The sequence below is a fragment of the Fusarium verticillioides genome, chromosome 1, assembly GCF_000149555.1.
Source record: "Fusarium verticillioides 7600 chromosome 1, whole genome shotgun sequence".
NCBI classification, from domain to species: Eukaryota; Fungi; Ascomycota; class Sordariomycetes; order Hypocreales; family Nectriaceae; genus Fusarium; species Fusarium verticillioides.
This window is the reverse complement of record NC_031675.1, coordinates 5,425,086-5,441,573: the sequence shown is the minus strand read 5'-3', so window position 1 is coordinate 5,441,573 and position 16,488 is coordinate 5,425,086. Positions and strand designations below refer to the sequence as shown.

Below are 16,488 nucleotides of genomic sequence, written 5' to 3'. Positions count from 1 at the left end.
GAGTAAGTAGCTACTAATCGTTAATTCTAGCATCGCCAGGGACAGGGAATGGTTTGAGGATGATTACTTAGCTTTCAGCAGCATCGTCTTATACACGGGATGAGCCATGGAGAAACGCAGAAAAGTTTACAAACCATGGATTGGAACTTAACCCGGAGCACTACACTTGGGCTCATGGTGTCGGTACCGTCATACTCAAGACCAGGCGCTCCCCCAACAAAAGACCCAACACAAAAGGCAACAAGAATATGAGCGAGCTTGTACTAAAGAATGTCATATTTGCGCCAAATTACATCTGCAATGTCATCGGCGGAAATATCTCACAGGATGGCTACGTGGCCAGAGTTGGCCCCGGTAGTGTTAAGTGTGAAGGGGAGATACGCGACAATAAGGGATTCCAGGTCGCACACTTCCGAAATCACAGGAACACCATGCAGCAGATCAAAGTCAGAATATGGGGCCCTCCATCGGGTCGAGAGCTAAAGGAGAGATCGGCATTCCCCTCACGCATCAGACTCGACTTACCATACTTCAAACACGACATACAGGCCAAGTGGCCAACCGACGAGAGATGCCGCTTCGAGAGGTTCAGGTCAACTCGTATCCTTTCTGTTAATATTGGGAAAAAGCCCTGGTCGGAGGGAGAGTTACAGTGGCTCAAGAACGAGGGCATAACTTTCGACGTCGATGTCGAGAGGGCTAGAATTCGTCTTGACAAGAAAAACCCCGCGGATGCTGGGAGTCTCAGAACTCGTAAAATTGCCACGATTTTGAGAGGAAAGCACCGCGCGCAGTGGCTGAAGAACCCGTTCTAGGATCACTTTGACACTCACACGAGATTCTGTGAAGCGTTAAAGTGCGGCCGGGGCTTTTCCTTCGCCCAGAACGGTTTTGTGAATCAAGTGTGGGGTGATGCCAAGGGGTTCATGGATATGTATGGGTACAGGTATGAAGTTGATGATGAGTGCAAGATGGCGGCTATACAGGTGAAAGATATCATGAGAGAACAGGGGTTGGAGGTTTCTGGCAATGAGAAGTGGGAGAACGAGAATGAGGATGAGGATGAGAATGAGAGTGGGTGGGAGGATACGGAAGAGGAGATTTGTGAGTGCATTGATGGCATCGACTAGACTCCGGGAGAGTCATGAAAGGATATGCAGTATCCGAGACTGCTAGAATATGGTATGGGGCTGACTGTTGGTGGAGTTTGAAGACTCTTGGCAAGATAGGCTTGTGGAGAGATCTATGTTAGCTTCGGGGTTTAATGAACTCCGAATGTGTTCCATATATCAAGATGCATACCAACTTAGTCATTTGAAGTGGGGTGTAGTTACTTTCAGTGACCAGAAGGACGATGATGGCGTGGAAGTTTGCGGCTTACAGCCTTATGCCAAGGTTGATAGCGAGTCAGCTGAAAGGATCTGACCTAGAAGTCCCAGCCGACGTAGCATAGATAAAACAGGGATTAGAGAAGACTCAACACGTTAACATCCCTAGAAAGACTTGGAAGGACAACTGTCTTAAGTTATGGATGGAAGTTTGGGGCTTCACATCCAGGGCCATGATCATACTCGACCTCTGCTTTGGAGTAGCCGAGAGGACAATGACAGGATAAACCTTCGGTGTTAGCATCTGAAGAAACGTACCGAAGCTTGGAGTGCTATTCTTTTGTATTGACTCTTTTATGGCTTCATGTAAGTGAGGCTATTCAACGAGGACTGCCAAGAGTCACCCAGTGGCTTTAACGATTCGTTGAAGAAAAGCTGAGCCCTCAGCATGACTCTCAACAGCATCTCCTGCTCCTTCTGATCAAGCTTCAGAGTGCCTCATGGCTAACAAACTCTTATGCACGTCCCCTTTCCCTAGAGCGGTTTCCACGGAGCGCGCGTGTGTTCTAGTTGTGTTATATCCCGTAGGTCCCAAACCAGCAGCTTGGTATCAAGCCCAGTGTTGGTCTTGCCAACGCTCGGACGCTTAGTCTTTCGGATTGGGAATAGAAGCTGTCAAGATAGTGAAAGCATACTAGTTAGCTGATAGCTAGTCCCGGGGCTAAAGGTGAACCTATCACCTGTTTTGGGGTCTAGTATTGTCTAATGCCTTCGTTCGACGATGTTGTCCACTTAGAAGGAGCCGCTAGCGAATCTGCTAAGCGATGAACTGCTTTTAGTTGAGTTTATTCCTTGAACAGAGCTCGAGCTCTGACTAAGAGCACGGAGCTGTGGTTTTGGATGGGAGAGAAGTGATGGTCGCATGCCCTTGTGATTCAGCAGAACAACTGGGATCTTGAGCACCCAATAGTTGAAAGAGAATCATAGACTTAGAGATACCAATATGAGACGAAAACAGGATTGTTAGACAAAGTTATGCGCATTCGGCAGGCGGCATTCAAGCTTTCCACCTATTCCCCCAACACTAAGAACTTCTATAGGATGAAGCCATCGTTGACCATACCAGTTATTCGGTATCACCGTTGGAACTGCATACTAATATGGGAATAAAACAATAATGGTTCTTGGAAACGATCATCGTTGGATAAAACAGTATAGAAGAGGCGGAATACTTGTGAAAATCACTTTACCGGCGGTTTGGATCCTTCACGACAGAGCAGTCCACCTCATTCCAACTGTCAAGCCCAATACTCAAGAATGCAACTAAGACCAGTTCAATCTTGAGTAATAAAGCCCGTCGGCCGACCTGGCGTCTAGAAGCTCTAGACAGTAAACTATACAAAAAGCGTTGAAGTATTCGGGTAGACCTATGAAGACGAGACCGAGAGCATGGATAAACCTAAAACAATTAAATAACATGGGGTCCCAAGCATATAATTAAGCTTTCCTCGCCCGAGACCCTTGCCGATCATGGTTTAAGCCGGTCTGTAATAGGAATGATATGCAAGGGTCCAGGCCGTGAGAACGGAGACACCAACATTCCTCCGGGTTCCTGGAACCACCACGTTCTTAGCAAGGTTTAGCCTCCTGCAAGGTCCCGACGGTTCTATACGTCCCTGCATTTAGTATAGCTTCACTAATACACGTTGTACTCGTACGTGAGGCTTCATTTATAAAATGTTTTGGCAATGTCGTGGTAAGTTCTCTCGTCCTGCTCTTTGTTGCCCCTCCTTGACGAAATTCCCACCTAGACAAGTCACTGTCACAAACTCATTCACTCCTTTGTTACCCGAAACATCACCCAAAATGAAGGTTGTTTATGTCTTGACGCTATCCCTGGGCGTCGCTGATGCTGTGGTGTTGCCTGTCTTCTCAGCCCCCAAGGGTGGCTATGCACTTCCCCGACCTGATTCAGATGACACAACGGATACTTCAAAGCCTGCGGCTGGTTTATCAAAGACGAATTTGAATTCCGTGCTCCCTGTTTTTGGGAATGCAAAGCCAAAGAGTGGATTTCCAGCTTCTGCTTTGTCGCGAAGAGTTGAGCGAATTGATCAGACTTATGGCTCTGATGAGTCTCCCGATGACTCTGATTATACGCCCACGGAGCCATCTGACGCTTCTCCATCAGGTTCATCTGATGACACACCTTCAGACTCCTCAGATGATATTCAACAAGTGGTATATGCCGAGCCATTCATGCAACCGACTTATGTCCGCTTTGGCCCAGTTCCTGTCGACAAGCCAGAAGTTGCTCCCAAGGCCAAGCCAAAGTCAAAAGATGCTGCTAGTGTATCCAGACATGGGGGAGACGATGACTCTAGCTCTGGTGGCCACAAGCAAAAGGGAAAGGATAAGAACAAGAGCAAAGATGACAAGGGACGGCACAACGGCGATGATGATGATACAAAGTCTCGCAAGAAGCCTGAGGATTCACCAAAGACATCTTCTAGCAGTGCAACTGACTCGGTTTCTGTTACTGCTACAAGCACTGCAGCCCCTACGAGCTCGCCCACGGGTGATGACAAGGGTAAAGGCAAGGGAAAAGGAAAGGGGAAGGGCAAAGACGATGGTAGACATCATGGTGATGATGATGCTACCAAGTCTCGCACCAGAGTTGATGACTCCAAGACTCGATCATCGGCATCACCAACTGCTACTGCAGCCTCCAAGAAGGGAAGCTCTGGCAAGCACACTGGCCATGATGATGCTGGCAAGACTGAGGACTCCAAGACCAACTCCAAGAAGGGATCAAAGAAGTCCAAGTCCAAGGCCTCCAAGAAATCTTTTATCACCCATCAATCCGGCAAGACCTTTGATGCAGATAGCACCAAAGGCGGCGGCAAAAACGGCCCCGGCTACAACTCGTCCTTCGACGTCCCCAAGCTCAACAAGGGCTACATCCAAGCCATCCCCCCCAAAGCCAGCACCCTCAACAACAAGTTCAGCTCACGCGTGAAGCCTCGTCCCCAACTCGACACAAAAAAGGTCCGTCCCCTTTCCTCCTCCCCCCTGCTCAAGAGAGATGCAAAAGAAAACGTACTGAGTCTCCGTGCAGCCGCGCCCTTCAACAGCGCCGCGATCGACCGCAAAAAGTGGTCAGTGACGTGTGATAGCGTGCACGAGGGGGATGACTGCAAGAATGCTATCGATGGGAGCAGTGATACTATGTGGCATACACAGTGGGAGGGCAGTGAGCCTGCGCCTCCGCATAGTATCACTGTTGATATGAAGAAGAGCTACAATGTTAATGGTATTTCTATGTTGCCGAGACAGGATGGCTCGCAGAATGGCTATATTGCACAGCATCAGGTTTTCTTGAGCAAGGACGGAAAGACTTGGGGTTCGCCTGTGGCGTATGGGAATTGGTACAGTGACTGGACTGTCAAGTATGCCAATTTCGATACGCAGCCTGCCCGCTTTGTGAAGCTTGTTGCTCTCACTGAAGCAAATGCGAATCCTTGGACAAGCATTGCAGAACTCAATGTCTTCCAAGCAAACGACTACATCCCCCCTCAAGCATCCCAGGGCGCTTGGGGTCCCACCATCAACTTCCCCATCATCCCTGTTGCCGGAACCGTTGATCCCAACACAGGCAAAGTCCTCGTCTGGTCATCCTGGGCTCGAGATACCATGTCCGGTGGCCCTGGTGGTCTAACTCTCACTTCAACATGGGACCCAGCAACAGGCCAAGTCGCAGAGCGTCAAGTCACAGAGACAAACCATGACATGTTCTGCCCCGGCATTTCCCTTGACGGAAACGGCCAACTCGTCGTCACGGGCGGCAACAACGCTGAGCGCACAAGCCTCTTCGATCCCGTGCAGCAAGCGTGGGTATCCGGGCCCAACATGCAAGTCGCACGCGGGTATCAATCCTCCGCCACGACATCCACAGGCAAGGTCTTTACCATCGGAGGATCATGGAGCGGCGGCTCGTCCTTCAAGAACGGCGAGGTGTACGACCCGAAGAAGAAGACCTGGACGTTGCTTAATAAAGCTGATGTCCAGAAGATGCTCACGGATGATGCGCAGGGCTTGTTCCGCTCTGATAACCACGCTTGGCTGTTTGGTTGGAAGAGCGGTACTGTGTTCCAGGCTGGGCCGAGTAAGAACATGAACTGGTACTACACTGAGAAGAAGAATGGTGATGTCAAGACTGCGGGGCAGAGGGCCTCTGATCGTGGTGTTGCGCCTGATGCCATGTGCGGCAACGCCATCATGTTTGACGCCGTCAAGGGCAAGATCTTGACTCATGGTGGAACTCCGAATTATCAAGACTCGGATGCTACTACCGATGCCCACATCATCACTGTCGGAAACCCTGGTACAAACGCTTCTGTTGCTTACGCCAGTGAGGGTCTCTTCTTCCCTCGTGTCTTCCACAGTTCTGTTGTTCTACCCAACGGCAACGTCTTCATCACGGGCGGTCAGCAATACGCCATCCCGTTTGAAGACTCAACGCCCCAGCTGCAACCGGAGATGTACTATCCCGAAAAAGACGGCTTTGAGCTCATGAAGCCCAACAACATCGTGAGGGTATATCACAGTATCGCCCTCCTCCTCCCCGACGGACGAGTCTTCAACGGCGGCGGTGGTCTCTGCGGCGGATGTGACACCAACCACTTTGACGCTCAACTCTACACTCCCCCCTATCTCTACGACGCAAAGGGCAAGTTGGCCACACGCCCCAAGATTACTTCCGTGTCCGTATCTTCTGTCAAGGTTGGAGGAACAGTCACTGTTCATACGGGGGGAGCTATCGTGCAGGCATCGCTGGTGCGGTACGGAACGGCTACGCACACTGTTAACACCGACCAACGGCGTATTCCGTTGACGTTGGCTAACGTGGGGAAGAATTCGTATTCGTTCCAGGTGCCTAGTGATCCTGGTGTTGCGCTGCCGGGATATTGGATGTTGTTTGTCATGGATAAGAATGGAGTGCCGAGTGTGGCTTCTACGATCAAGGTGACTGGTTCGTAGGCGGTGTTTTATTAGTATAGATTTCGTATGATCAATTTTAACACAAAGTTCTATCATATTTTCTCTTCCGTACCCGTGTACCGTCAGGGGGAAAATGCGCAAGAACATAGAATCGGTCAAGGAGGACGTCAGCGCTTTTGTTTGGGGCTATGCTGAACTTTGGGGGTATCCGGGAAGGATTTGGGATGTTAGCGATTCGGAAGGATATATTTTATGCTATTTGACAGATTGATCCATATTGTAGCTTGATTTTGCACAATGTCATCGACAGAGCCGAGTAAATGATGGGAATTAAAATATCTTTCCTATCTTACAAATCATAGAAGGATTCAGAGTTCAAGCGTTGTGTAGGAAGCATCACCCCAAGGGTCAGGCACCTTCTCTTCGTCACCCGATGACCAATATGTCACGAGATATCCTACACTATATCAACTAAATTGTAATGGCCAGCAAAGCGCAACTATTGTAGAATTTAGGTGACGTTATTAACTTCTGTTCAGTAGCTATAAGCTCTAAGCCACGGCCCTTAACTACTTGCAAGGAAAGGAGGACTCAAGGCCGGTGACAGCGAATGGGAACCCCAGAAGCTGAGAGCGGGCAACGTAGAAGGTAGAAGTTATTCGTGTTTTCGATACCTATAATCGGCTCTTAATATCGGGTTGCAGTACCTTTTTGGGCAATTTAGTATCACATATGCCATCGATAAGATTTTTCGACGAACGTTGAGCAATTCTGCCATGAACTCGGGCCAAGTAAGTATTGAAGCACTCTGTTGTGCTCTGGGTTGCTCCATCATGGACTTCAAGATCTGGCGTTCCTGATACGTGGTCCTCTCCATATAATCAGGCGTGGACTGGACCTGAGTGACAGGACGCAGGGGCTTCTGAGACAGGTCGTTGGATGATGGCGCACCCATATTGGTGGGCGAAGATGAGTTGGTAGTCTAGGTAGTTTCTCTGGGATGGTTGTAAGCCGTCAGTTAGTTGGTGGGCAACGGTGGGTTGACAGACTGAAGGTGAAGCAACAGATGTGATGAAGGCGGCGATGGTGATGTTTCTTGTGATGGAAGTGTTGATAATGAAGAAGAGAGAAAGACGATCCAAGATTAGGGATTAGGGGGGTGAAGTCCTTAATAAATGGGGTTTTTTTTTGGCGTACGTAAAGCTTGTTCCTCCAGACTTACATTGTCCTTTCGCCGAGGTACCTACGAGAATCCTGAGGATGAAAGCAAGGTTTATGTTATCGAATTCGGTCCGAGGCCAGTAAATAAAAAGCCTCTTTTAAAAAACTGGGAAATCCTAATAGTTACAACAAAGGATAAATCATACTTTCCGTGTTGGTCACTGTATCTCGTATCATCCTCACAACATTCATGAAGCCAATACCACAATTAGGTACATCTCTATCAACCCAAGGTCTAAGCTGTCATATAGCAAATATATGTCTAGAAGCAATGTGCTTAAGCTGTGGAACATATGAACCTTCGTAAGTGAAGATAGCATCATATTCGGTCCAAGCTGAAGTAAAGAAAAAAGACAGCCCATTGGCCGGATTCGAAGAGGGGCCAAGTCTCGGGAATAACTCAATGAATCAACATGCATCTTTCCCCTTATCTCTTCATCTCAATTTTCGCCCAATTAATCTCTTTCTCTACCGTTCGTGATGAGGTCCGTAACGTACGAGATCGACCCTCAAGGCGCGATTGAGATCGTTCTCCAAGACCCAGATACCCAACGCACCAGCTCCTTACTAACAACGGCCATACCAATTCGCCCACCTGCACAAGCACCCGTGAAAGTGAAGAAGGGTGGAGAGGGAGAGGAATAGGATGACTTCTCGGTCAAGATGAGGGATCTAAACACCTTGTTCTTTGGGACAAGCACCCCCCAGTGGAATGACAAGGAAGTCCAGATCCGAATGCGCGTTTCCAGCCACCATCTTTCTCTTGCATCACGAGATATACCTCACAGGCTGGGATGCAAAGGCTTTGGCTACCGTGTTAAACGTGATCCACGGCCGAAACGCACAAGTGCCCCGGAATGTCAACTTTGAGTTCCTAACGCAGGTTGCTGCCGTCGTCCACCATCTTGAATGCGCTGAAGCAGTGCAACTCTTATCCTCGTTCTGGCTCTCCACGTTAGAAGAAGCCGCAGTGTCTTGTTTCAACAGCAATTTCTTCTTGTGGATGTTTAATTCCTGGGTGTTTTCCTGGAGAAAGGAGTCTTCGCATTTTGCACAATTGGCCCTCTCAAACTAATACGGTTATCTTGCACGATCTTCCCTTGACAGAAGTCCAGGTTTCCATAGCATACGCAACTATGCTCGCCTGACTAATAATTGCTAGATAAAATCGACGGCATGAGAATAGCTCTGATAAAGAAAGTTTTCACAGCCCTCGAAAGCCTGGAACAGACCCTCTCTACTGAACATGGCTGTCCAGAAGCTAGGTATGAACAGTGCACCGCTATGACACTTGGTGCGTTGATACGGGGGAAGCAAAACTTAACTTTCTCATGGCTGAGGAACCGTATACTGGGCTCAGTATACGGAGAGTAATGGAAGTACTGGATGACTTTCCTCGGATGAAAGCGGCGTGTCCTGATCCGAACCATGATCAGAACTGTACTGTATATGCAAGGCTGAGGACGGTCATCAAGAGAGTGGAAGGGGAGATTGAGGATATTGAGTTGACCTACTTTCAGTCCTGATAATATGAGCATCTTGCTTGAGTTTGGTAGTATACGTTGGAGACTTGCGGTGAGGTAGTGCCTAGTTGTTCTTGATCCAGTCGTTCCTCTCCAGATAAAGTATCCCTTATCTTTGGCGCATCTGCTTTGACAGTGTCGGGCAGATGTAGAATTCCGCCCTGACACCTGACACACACACTCTCTCAGACGGGAGCCGCCTTAACTTCGGAAAGCTTTCTCTGCTCTTCTGTTGACTACTTAAATTCAACGTCTTTTCTTCCTCGTGGGCTTCCTTTCTCTTCCTCATCCACAAACTCGGCAACGTGAAACCATCATGTCGGTCGTCACCCACGACATAGTCCCCGATGGGGACGTCTACATCGCCCTCCGGAACCCTAACACCGTATCCGTTGTTCCTATTGTCAAACTTCGCAAATATGGGACCAATCCATCTAAATACATCCCACATCAAAGGGCTGTGGTCTTGTCTTCTTGGCAATTACCAGCACTTAAAGGTGAGGAGGAAGCTTGTGTCCTTAAACAACGTAAAAGCTAATGCCACAGCACAGACAAAACGGCTGCTGAGTATCGGTTTCGAGTTTCTTCGCATAATCTAACAGCTGTCTCTCCCGTGTTTCGGACAATGCTCAAAGGCCCCTGGAAAGAGTCGGTACCCTATGAGGAAACGACTTCTTCGGAGGGTTTGGGCCAGACTCCTGCGGTACCCATGATCCGTGAGGTCTCAGCAACTGACTGGGACGTACACGCCTTTGCCACTGTACTTAACATTATTCATGGCCGCAATAATGACATCCCGCGAGTTGTCACCCTCAAGTTCATTACCGACGTTGCTGTCATTGTCCACTATTACGAATGTGCTGAATCTGTGACTCTTGCAGCAGAGTTGTGGGCACGAAATAAAATCTTCTCCAAAGAATACGGCAAGCATTCCATCATGTTTCTGACTATTTGTTGGGTTTTCTCTTGGGACAGTCCGTTCTCTTCAATGGCTCGATTGGTGGTGGAGCACGGTGAAGGCTTAGAGCATGTTGATACCCAGGACCTCCCCATCGCTGTGATCTTTGGTAAGTGAGGCTATATGGATAGCTTGCCTAGATATTCCTAACTTTCACTTTAGGAAAGCTCGATCAGATCAGGGAACCTCTTTTGCCGTCTATATATCGGAGACTCGAAGAGCTGCGCAAGGACCTGCTGAATAACCGTATTGGGTGTGGCCGCGAATGCAGGAACATGATGCTTGGGACTCTTCATGGTGATAAGCACGACATGCAAAAGGAACTCGGAAATTGGGACTACGCACACAGAGGAGTCTCTGTCGCTCGCGTGATGGACCTTTTGAACAGCTTTCCTTCGCCTGAATGGAAAGACCCCAAGGAAAAGTGTCTAGTTCATTCTCAGAATTGCAGTGTCAAAGCTCTCATGAAACCGACATTCGATAAGATCAGGGAAGATATCAAGAAGATCAAACTCGCCGATTTCCAAGCCAAGAAGGTCTGAGAAGTTCTTAGTTCTCTGGCAATTAGTGACGCACGCATGGATATCTTTGGTGGGCTAGAGGAAAGGTACACGGAAGGATGAACTGCGATCAGAGGTCTTGGTAAAACGAAAGCCCGAGTATGAGTCCTGTATGTATGAAGTATAGAATCTGCTCTCAGATGCACCGAATTTCTCATCCTGCATTCACTGGTGACTTCAGCCAAGTGTAAAACACCGAGTGGTTCTCTGAGTGTCTAGACTCTACATGCTCCTCCATTCTCTTCTTTCATCACAAGCAAGCTGTAAGTTCTTATCCATGTTTGCTTTCATCCAACATAACTACTAATCCTCCAATATAAAAACTCAAGAAAAGGACGGCAACTGTATTGCAAAGTCTTACCTAGGTAGATCATTGGTTTCCTTAGACATCAACCTCATTCCCTAACGATGGCAGAACCTACCCTTGCAGCATCAGAGGAAGAATGACACCGGTGGTTGAGAAGGTCGAAGTGGAGCTTTACCGTATGCGCCCGGGCGACTTCAAGGACTAAAGTTGGTTATGGTTAGAGTTCGATGTTTGGCTGGTTATCTGACAATATCCTGAGTTACTTTCTTCGGGAGGTACTATAGGATGCAAACGGAGAATGCATGCATAGCATATCTTCTAGAATAAGAGTATAAAATGTAATGGCTTAGGTGAAACTTATGTATCAATTATGTAAACTATTTTACTCCTATTTTTCTTGCTTCGTACTCCATGATCCTGGTCTACCTTCAGACCTCTTTTTCCCAAAACTAGGCTGTAATTCAGAAGAGTTTTATAATGTTTACCCCTGGCTTCTATTGAGCATCTTTATTCCATGATATGTCATAAGATGTACATAGCCGACTGCCTCCTTTGTATCAATAATCAGTTCGTCATTACGACTGGACAACATGGCTGTCATTGGAATGCCTTCATTACAAAATTTGATGGGCATAGCACGGCTATCTGTTTCTTTCATTAAAGGTTTATCGAGCATGTGTTTTCTTGTTCTTCTTTTCTGGCCCACTTGAACTTGTTGTGTCAGCCTGTGAGCGGTCCGAGTTGTCAGTGACAGGCTGTGCTGAACCGCAGACATTTCCGAGTTCTCCCTTTACTCTTCATCAAGTTTCCTCTCTTCTCCCCATTCAGTCTCTCCTTCTTTATCTCTTTTTCCGCCCTTCAACTTCCTCAATTTCGTTTCTTCGCCCCGCGCCCCGGGCATAATCATGAAGTCCGTTTCATACGTGATAGATCCTGATGGCGACATCGAACTCGTTCTCAACGAGCCAAATACCCAGGATATCATCCCCGAAAGAGTCTTGCCAGGAGAACTAGATACCGCAAACGGCTCGCCCACCACCGACTTGAACAACTCGGTACTCCAAGGACGATACGCGGTCTTTGATAACTTTGATACTCCAACATTTGTCGACGATTATGGCGATTTGGACTTTGTAGAAGAGACCCCAGACGTTGTACGCATGAGAGTATCTTCAAAGCACCTCACATTGGGCTCGAAGGTTTTCAGGGCCATGTTTCGAGGCTCATGGGCCGAAGCCTCTTTGTCATCTTCTTCTCGGGATAGCCCCCGCCAACTTGCGACTTCTGACTGGGACGCTAAGGCGCTTGCCATCGTTCTTGATGCGATGCACGGGCGTTTTCGACACATCCCCAAGGATGTCAACCTCGTTCTCCTGGCTCGTATTGCCACCATCGTCGACTACTACCAATGTTACGAAAGCATGGAGCTCATCAGCAACTTGTGGCTCTCTCAACAGTCTGTTACGCAGGAAAACATCGATGGGTACTCCAAAAGCTCATTGCTACTGCTCTATGTCGCGTGGGTCTTTGAGAGCGATGTTCTTTTCACTGCCGTGGCCCGCCGGGTCTTGAGGTACGGCCAAGGACCTTCGGAATTCGATTTGAAGGACCTCCCTGTTGGTGGAGTCATGGGTAAGCATATTTCAGGCGCACTCAAGCTCAATATGATATGCTAATACTATGTTTTAGATATCCTGAATGACAAAAGAACGGAGCTTATCGGACGGATCTTGGAAGGACTCGACATACTCCAAGAAACCCTCCGCACGGAGAATGAATGCCCCGGTTTGGGCCTCTCCGACTGTTCATCCACGTTGCTTGGAATGTTGATGAGAGAGAGATTCAGATGGGAGGACCTGTATCTTCCCCTCGAGCCTCCTTACGACGGATACAACATCGTCACGGTGCGAGCCTTGGTCGATGGGTTCCCCCGACCCAAGCCATTGCAGCCGAAATACGACAACTCCGGTATCAGTAGCTCTGGAGAACTCGACGTATTTCATCGACGATGCATGTGCACTATCCAGGGGCGGATGCAGAAACTGATGAAGGGGGTAACCAACGACATCAAGGCTTTCCGCCCTTCACGCATTCAAGGCTGGGGTCTGCGTCAGAAGGAGAATGACTAGAAAGTTGGGCTTTATTTGTGCTGCAAACTGGTTTGTAGGAGATCTATTCGTTTGCGAATATGAAAGATTGCAAGAAGCTGAGTTGAGTGGTGCCTGGACCTAGGGATTGGAGCCAAAGTTTGCTGGCTTTCCTCTATGTATTTGTCATGTAACTTTTTCATTCACATTTCCTCAGGCTTGGCTGTTTTCTAAAGGCTTTATGACATTGGACTGCATTCGGACTTCTTGTTCCTAAGTAAAGGTTGAACTCAGGACATTTTATGAAAACTTCCCCTGATTACATAAGTTAGGTGACCTCAGATTTGTCTTAAATCACAAGCTACACTCAACTAACCACATGTTTTATCGTGAATCTGTTTGCAATTCGTTCCTTTGCCTGTGTTTGTTCCATCTGTTTACAGTGTGGTTTGCTTCTGCTTGCTCTTAGTGGGCGGCCCACAACAGTCTTCCTACCTTGCATAGGTATCTCTTCTTCCCCTTCGGTTCTGCCTCTTCATTCTTCATCCCAGCATCAACATCGAACTATATCTTCATCCATGACGAAGTCCATTTCCTACATCATCGACCCTGATGGCGATGTCGAGGTCCTCCTCAAACAGCCAAACTCTCATAAGCTCGTTCCCTATGTTCCCTCCGACGAATCTGAGGATTCTATGAACAAATCTACAGTCGCTCGTGGCTCACTACATGAAAAATACCACGTATTCGACGATCTTCTTTCTCCTGCTGAAGATGAAAAAGAAGAAGATCCCGGTCTCCCTGGTACAAAGCTCTGTCACTGGTTATCCAAGGCCCTAAGCACCACCGAAACTCCAAGCACTTCTGAGGCTGGAACGCCCCCTGAGGATGAAGTCCATATGAGAGTTTCTTCACGACATCTCAATCTGGCCTCTCGTGTTTTTCGTACCCTAAGTCAGGGCCTCTGGGCCGAGGCATCATCAAATTCCCTCCATTTCGGAAACCCTCTCCGTCAAATCACAGCCGTGGATTGGGATGCAGTGGCCCTCGCTATCGTTCTTGATATCATCCACGGCCGGCATGGGAATGTGCCTCGCGTTGTCGATCTCAGGCTCATGGCTCATATCGCTACCATAGTCGATTTCTATGAATGCCATGAGGTCGTCAAGATCTTTTCCGAAACATGGTATAAGAACATGTCTACCGAGTTTGAGGATGAGTACTCTCATGAGACTCTCCTGTGGCTATCTGTCTCTTGGGTCCTCCCCAATCAAGAAGTTTTTGACAGAGCGGCTCAGGTTATCCTCAAGCACATGGACGGGCGGCAGCTGAGTGCCGATAATCTTCCACTCCATGAAGTTCTACGTTAGTAACCATTTTCCCCTTGCACATTTGGATCAAGCCCAATAACAAGATATTAGCCAAGATTGAAGAAAAACGACTGGAGCTCATCAACCAGATCGTGAGAAAGTTTTATGATCTTCTCGACACTCTTCCCGACTCAGACTATTCCTGTGACTGGCACAAGTTCGGTTCTCCGACGTGCGACTCTATCGCGCTGAGCATTTTGGTGCGAGAACTGGACCGTCTCGGATCAAGTGATCGCCGTCTTGTGGCCCCTTTCAACGGTTACAGCATCATGAGCATGATTCAACTCGTCAACGACATACCTGAGTCGATTGCTGCTACGACCGAGGAGTATGACCACTATCACGATGTGTCGGTGTGCAGTGTTAGGGGTAGAATGAGACATGTTCTTGGAGATGTCAAGGCTAAGATGAGCGTCTGGACTCTTGATCTGGATAAAAGTTTTCGAGATGATTAAGGCTGGAAACCATGGGATCGGTCAGTTTTGGGTTGAAATCCGACTAAGGAGGATATCTTGTGTTCCCAATGTCTTGGTCTCTTTTGATCACTTTACTGCTTTTTCATAGCGCTCAGGCTTAGATTTATGAATGTGCCCAGCGGCTCATCATCAGCTTTACACACTATCTTTACCGATCTCCGTTTTCTCCTCGTTCGTGGTGTGCAATCTGGGATTGTATGGTTGACTGAATGGTAGTGCTAGAGGGCCAAGAAGATAAACTTGGCAAAAGAAAGCTGATTTTGTCTTAAATTGTCTTAAACCATCTGAAATCATCCTAAGATGTCCCAATACCATCCAGGTCTTTGTATTAAAGTCTTGAAAGCTTCCAGGTTCTATCTCGTCGTTCTTTGCCAATCACTGATCTTTCTTGTGTTTCCTGTGTACCCCAGCCAGAGGGAAATATGTCAATGGTAATCAGCCATCACTAAAATTTCTTGTGTCTGGCATATTTAGGTTGGAAATCACCCAGACGAATGCTCCCGACCGCAAGGTTTATCTCGTCTATGGCTGGCTTCACTCTTCCCTGAATGGTGCAGGGGTAATGCTCGTCGTCGTAGTCGATTTTATCGAGATAGGTATCCTTAGAGTGCGGGATCCCTGGAAAATCAAAATACGCGATCCTACGTAGGATCCCGCCTAGACTGTGTCCCTCATATGGAGCAACAAGAGGTGGATTACTGCGTGCCAGTAGACGCTTTTCTCGGATCAATCTACCGAGATTGATGGCAGTACAGTTGGGGTCATTCCCTATTTTGCAACCTGCTTCTTCGGTCAGTTGTTCTTGGAGAAAGTCAAGAGCTTCTAAGGCTTTCTTCATCATGGTCTGTCTGATGTCGTCGAGCTTAGCTGCCAAAGGATATTAGATCAGCCATAATACGGATTCGAGTTGTGGGGGGTCTTACAAAGAATACCGCTGACAGGAAGCTCATGAGTATTGAATCCGGACTTTCCTGTACCATAACGTAGAATGCAACTTGCCACTAGTTGGAATTCACTCTCATCATGAAATACCCAAGAGACATACAACCGCAACACTATTGCGTTATAATGCCATGAATGTTCTGCTGCATGGTGGGCCCACGCCTCGCAATGGAAACGCATAGCCTCGCGACATTGGTAACAGTCAACGATAGTTGCAATTCTAGCCAGGAGTCCAAGCTGGATCTTTGTTGGGATATCGTGGTGACGACAATGGATAGCGTCCAAGACTATGGCGAGAGCGACGGCGTCCTAGCCCTCGGCTGATATTTGTCGAATAGGTCCAGAAGACGGGTTTCCCTCTTTCCAGGGCCCTTCGAGTATAGCTCGGAATATGCGTGACGCAAGAATCAGATGTCGGGAAGACACTCGCATGTGGACTTCCACTTCGAAATTAGGGGTCTCGTTCTCGCCATCAGGATAGAGCTCGCTAAACACTTGATACCGACCGAAGCATGCTGGGTTGGGGAATTTCGGATTAATGCGCTCTCCATCGACAGTTTGAGTAGTGTCCTCTGGCACTATATTCTGCTTGTTCGGCTTTTTCAGTATCAGCTCGATGTCGCCGCCTGGGTCTATATCGTAGGATATCGACTTCATGTTGGTCGATCTGTGGGGGTGTCGTGGAAAATTCGCTCTTCTGTTTTGGATTTTGTTG

The 16,488-nt window shown here is 48.0% G+C and overlaps 7 protein-coding genes across 7 annotated transcripts; 6 read left to right on the top strand and 1 right to left on the bottom strand.

Annotated features, from left to right (window-relative positions):
- Positions 1-248: 248 nt before the first annotated feature.
- On the top strand, positions 249-815 carry FVEG_14628 (hypothetical protein; the record flags this gene model as incomplete). Its single annotated transcript, XM_018903560.1, has 1 exon — positions 249-815. The coding sequence occupies one exon, from the start codon at positions 249-251 to the stop codon at positions 813-815; it is 567 nt and encodes a 188-aa protein (XP_018742340.1).
- Positions 816-932: 117 nt separating this feature from the next.
- On the top strand, positions 933-1,130 carry FVEG_14629 (hypothetical protein; the record flags this gene model as incomplete). The annotated part of the gene is made up of 1 exon (XM_018903561.1): positions 933-1,130. The coding sequence occupies one exon, from the start codon at positions 933-935 to the stop codon at positions 1,128-1,130; it is 198 nt and encodes a 65-aa protein (XP_018742341.1).
- A 2,064-nt stretch (positions 1,131-3,194) lies between these two features.
- FVEG_00291 (sialidase-1) lies at positions 3,195-6,368 on the top strand (the record flags this gene model as incomplete). The annotated part of the gene is made up of 1 exon (XM_018886729.1): positions 3,195-6,368. One exon carries the CDS (start codon positions 3,195-3,197, stop codon positions 6,366-6,368), a length of 3,174 nt encoding a protein of 1,057 aa, XP_018742342.1.
- Positions 6,369-9,389: 3,021 nt separating this feature from the next.
- Positions 9,390-10,573, top strand: FVEG_00292 (hypothetical protein; the record flags this gene model as incomplete). Its single annotated transcript, XM_018886730.1, has 3 exons — positions 9,390-9,570; positions 9,625-10,140; positions 10,194-10,573. 3 exons carry the CDS (start codon positions 9,390-9,392, stop codon positions 10,571-10,573), a joined length of 1,077 nt encoding a protein of 358 aa, XP_018742343.1.
- Positions 10,574-11,803: 1,230 nt separating this feature from the next.
- On the top strand, positions 11,804-13,027 carry FVEG_00293 (hypothetical protein; the record flags this gene model as incomplete). Its single annotated transcript, XM_018886731.1, has 2 exons — positions 11,804-12,530; positions 12,588-13,027. The coding sequence occupies 2 exons, from the start codon at positions 11,804-11,806 to the stop codon at positions 13,025-13,027; spliced, it is 1,167 nt and encodes a 388-aa protein (XP_018742344.1).
- A 536-nt stretch (positions 13,028-13,563) lies between these two features.
- Positions 13,564-14,810, top strand: FVEG_00294 (hypothetical protein; the record flags this gene model as incomplete). The annotated part of the gene is made up of 2 exons (XM_018886732.1): positions 13,564-14,350; positions 14,407-14,810. The coding sequence occupies 2 exons, from the start codon at positions 13,564-13,566 to the stop codon at positions 14,808-14,810; spliced, it is 1,191 nt and encodes a 396-aa protein (XP_018742345.1).
- A 1,272-nt stretch (positions 14,811-16,082) lies between these two features.
- FVEG_00295 (hypothetical protein) lies at positions 16,083-16,430 on the bottom strand (the record flags this gene model as incomplete). The annotated part of the gene is made up of 1 exon (XM_018886733.1): positions 16,083-16,430. The coding sequence occupies one exon, from the start codon at positions 16,428-16,430 to the stop codon at positions 16,083-16,085; it is 348 nt and encodes a 115-aa protein (XP_018742346.1).
- Between the last annotated feature and the right edge of the window lie 58 nt (positions 16,431-16,488).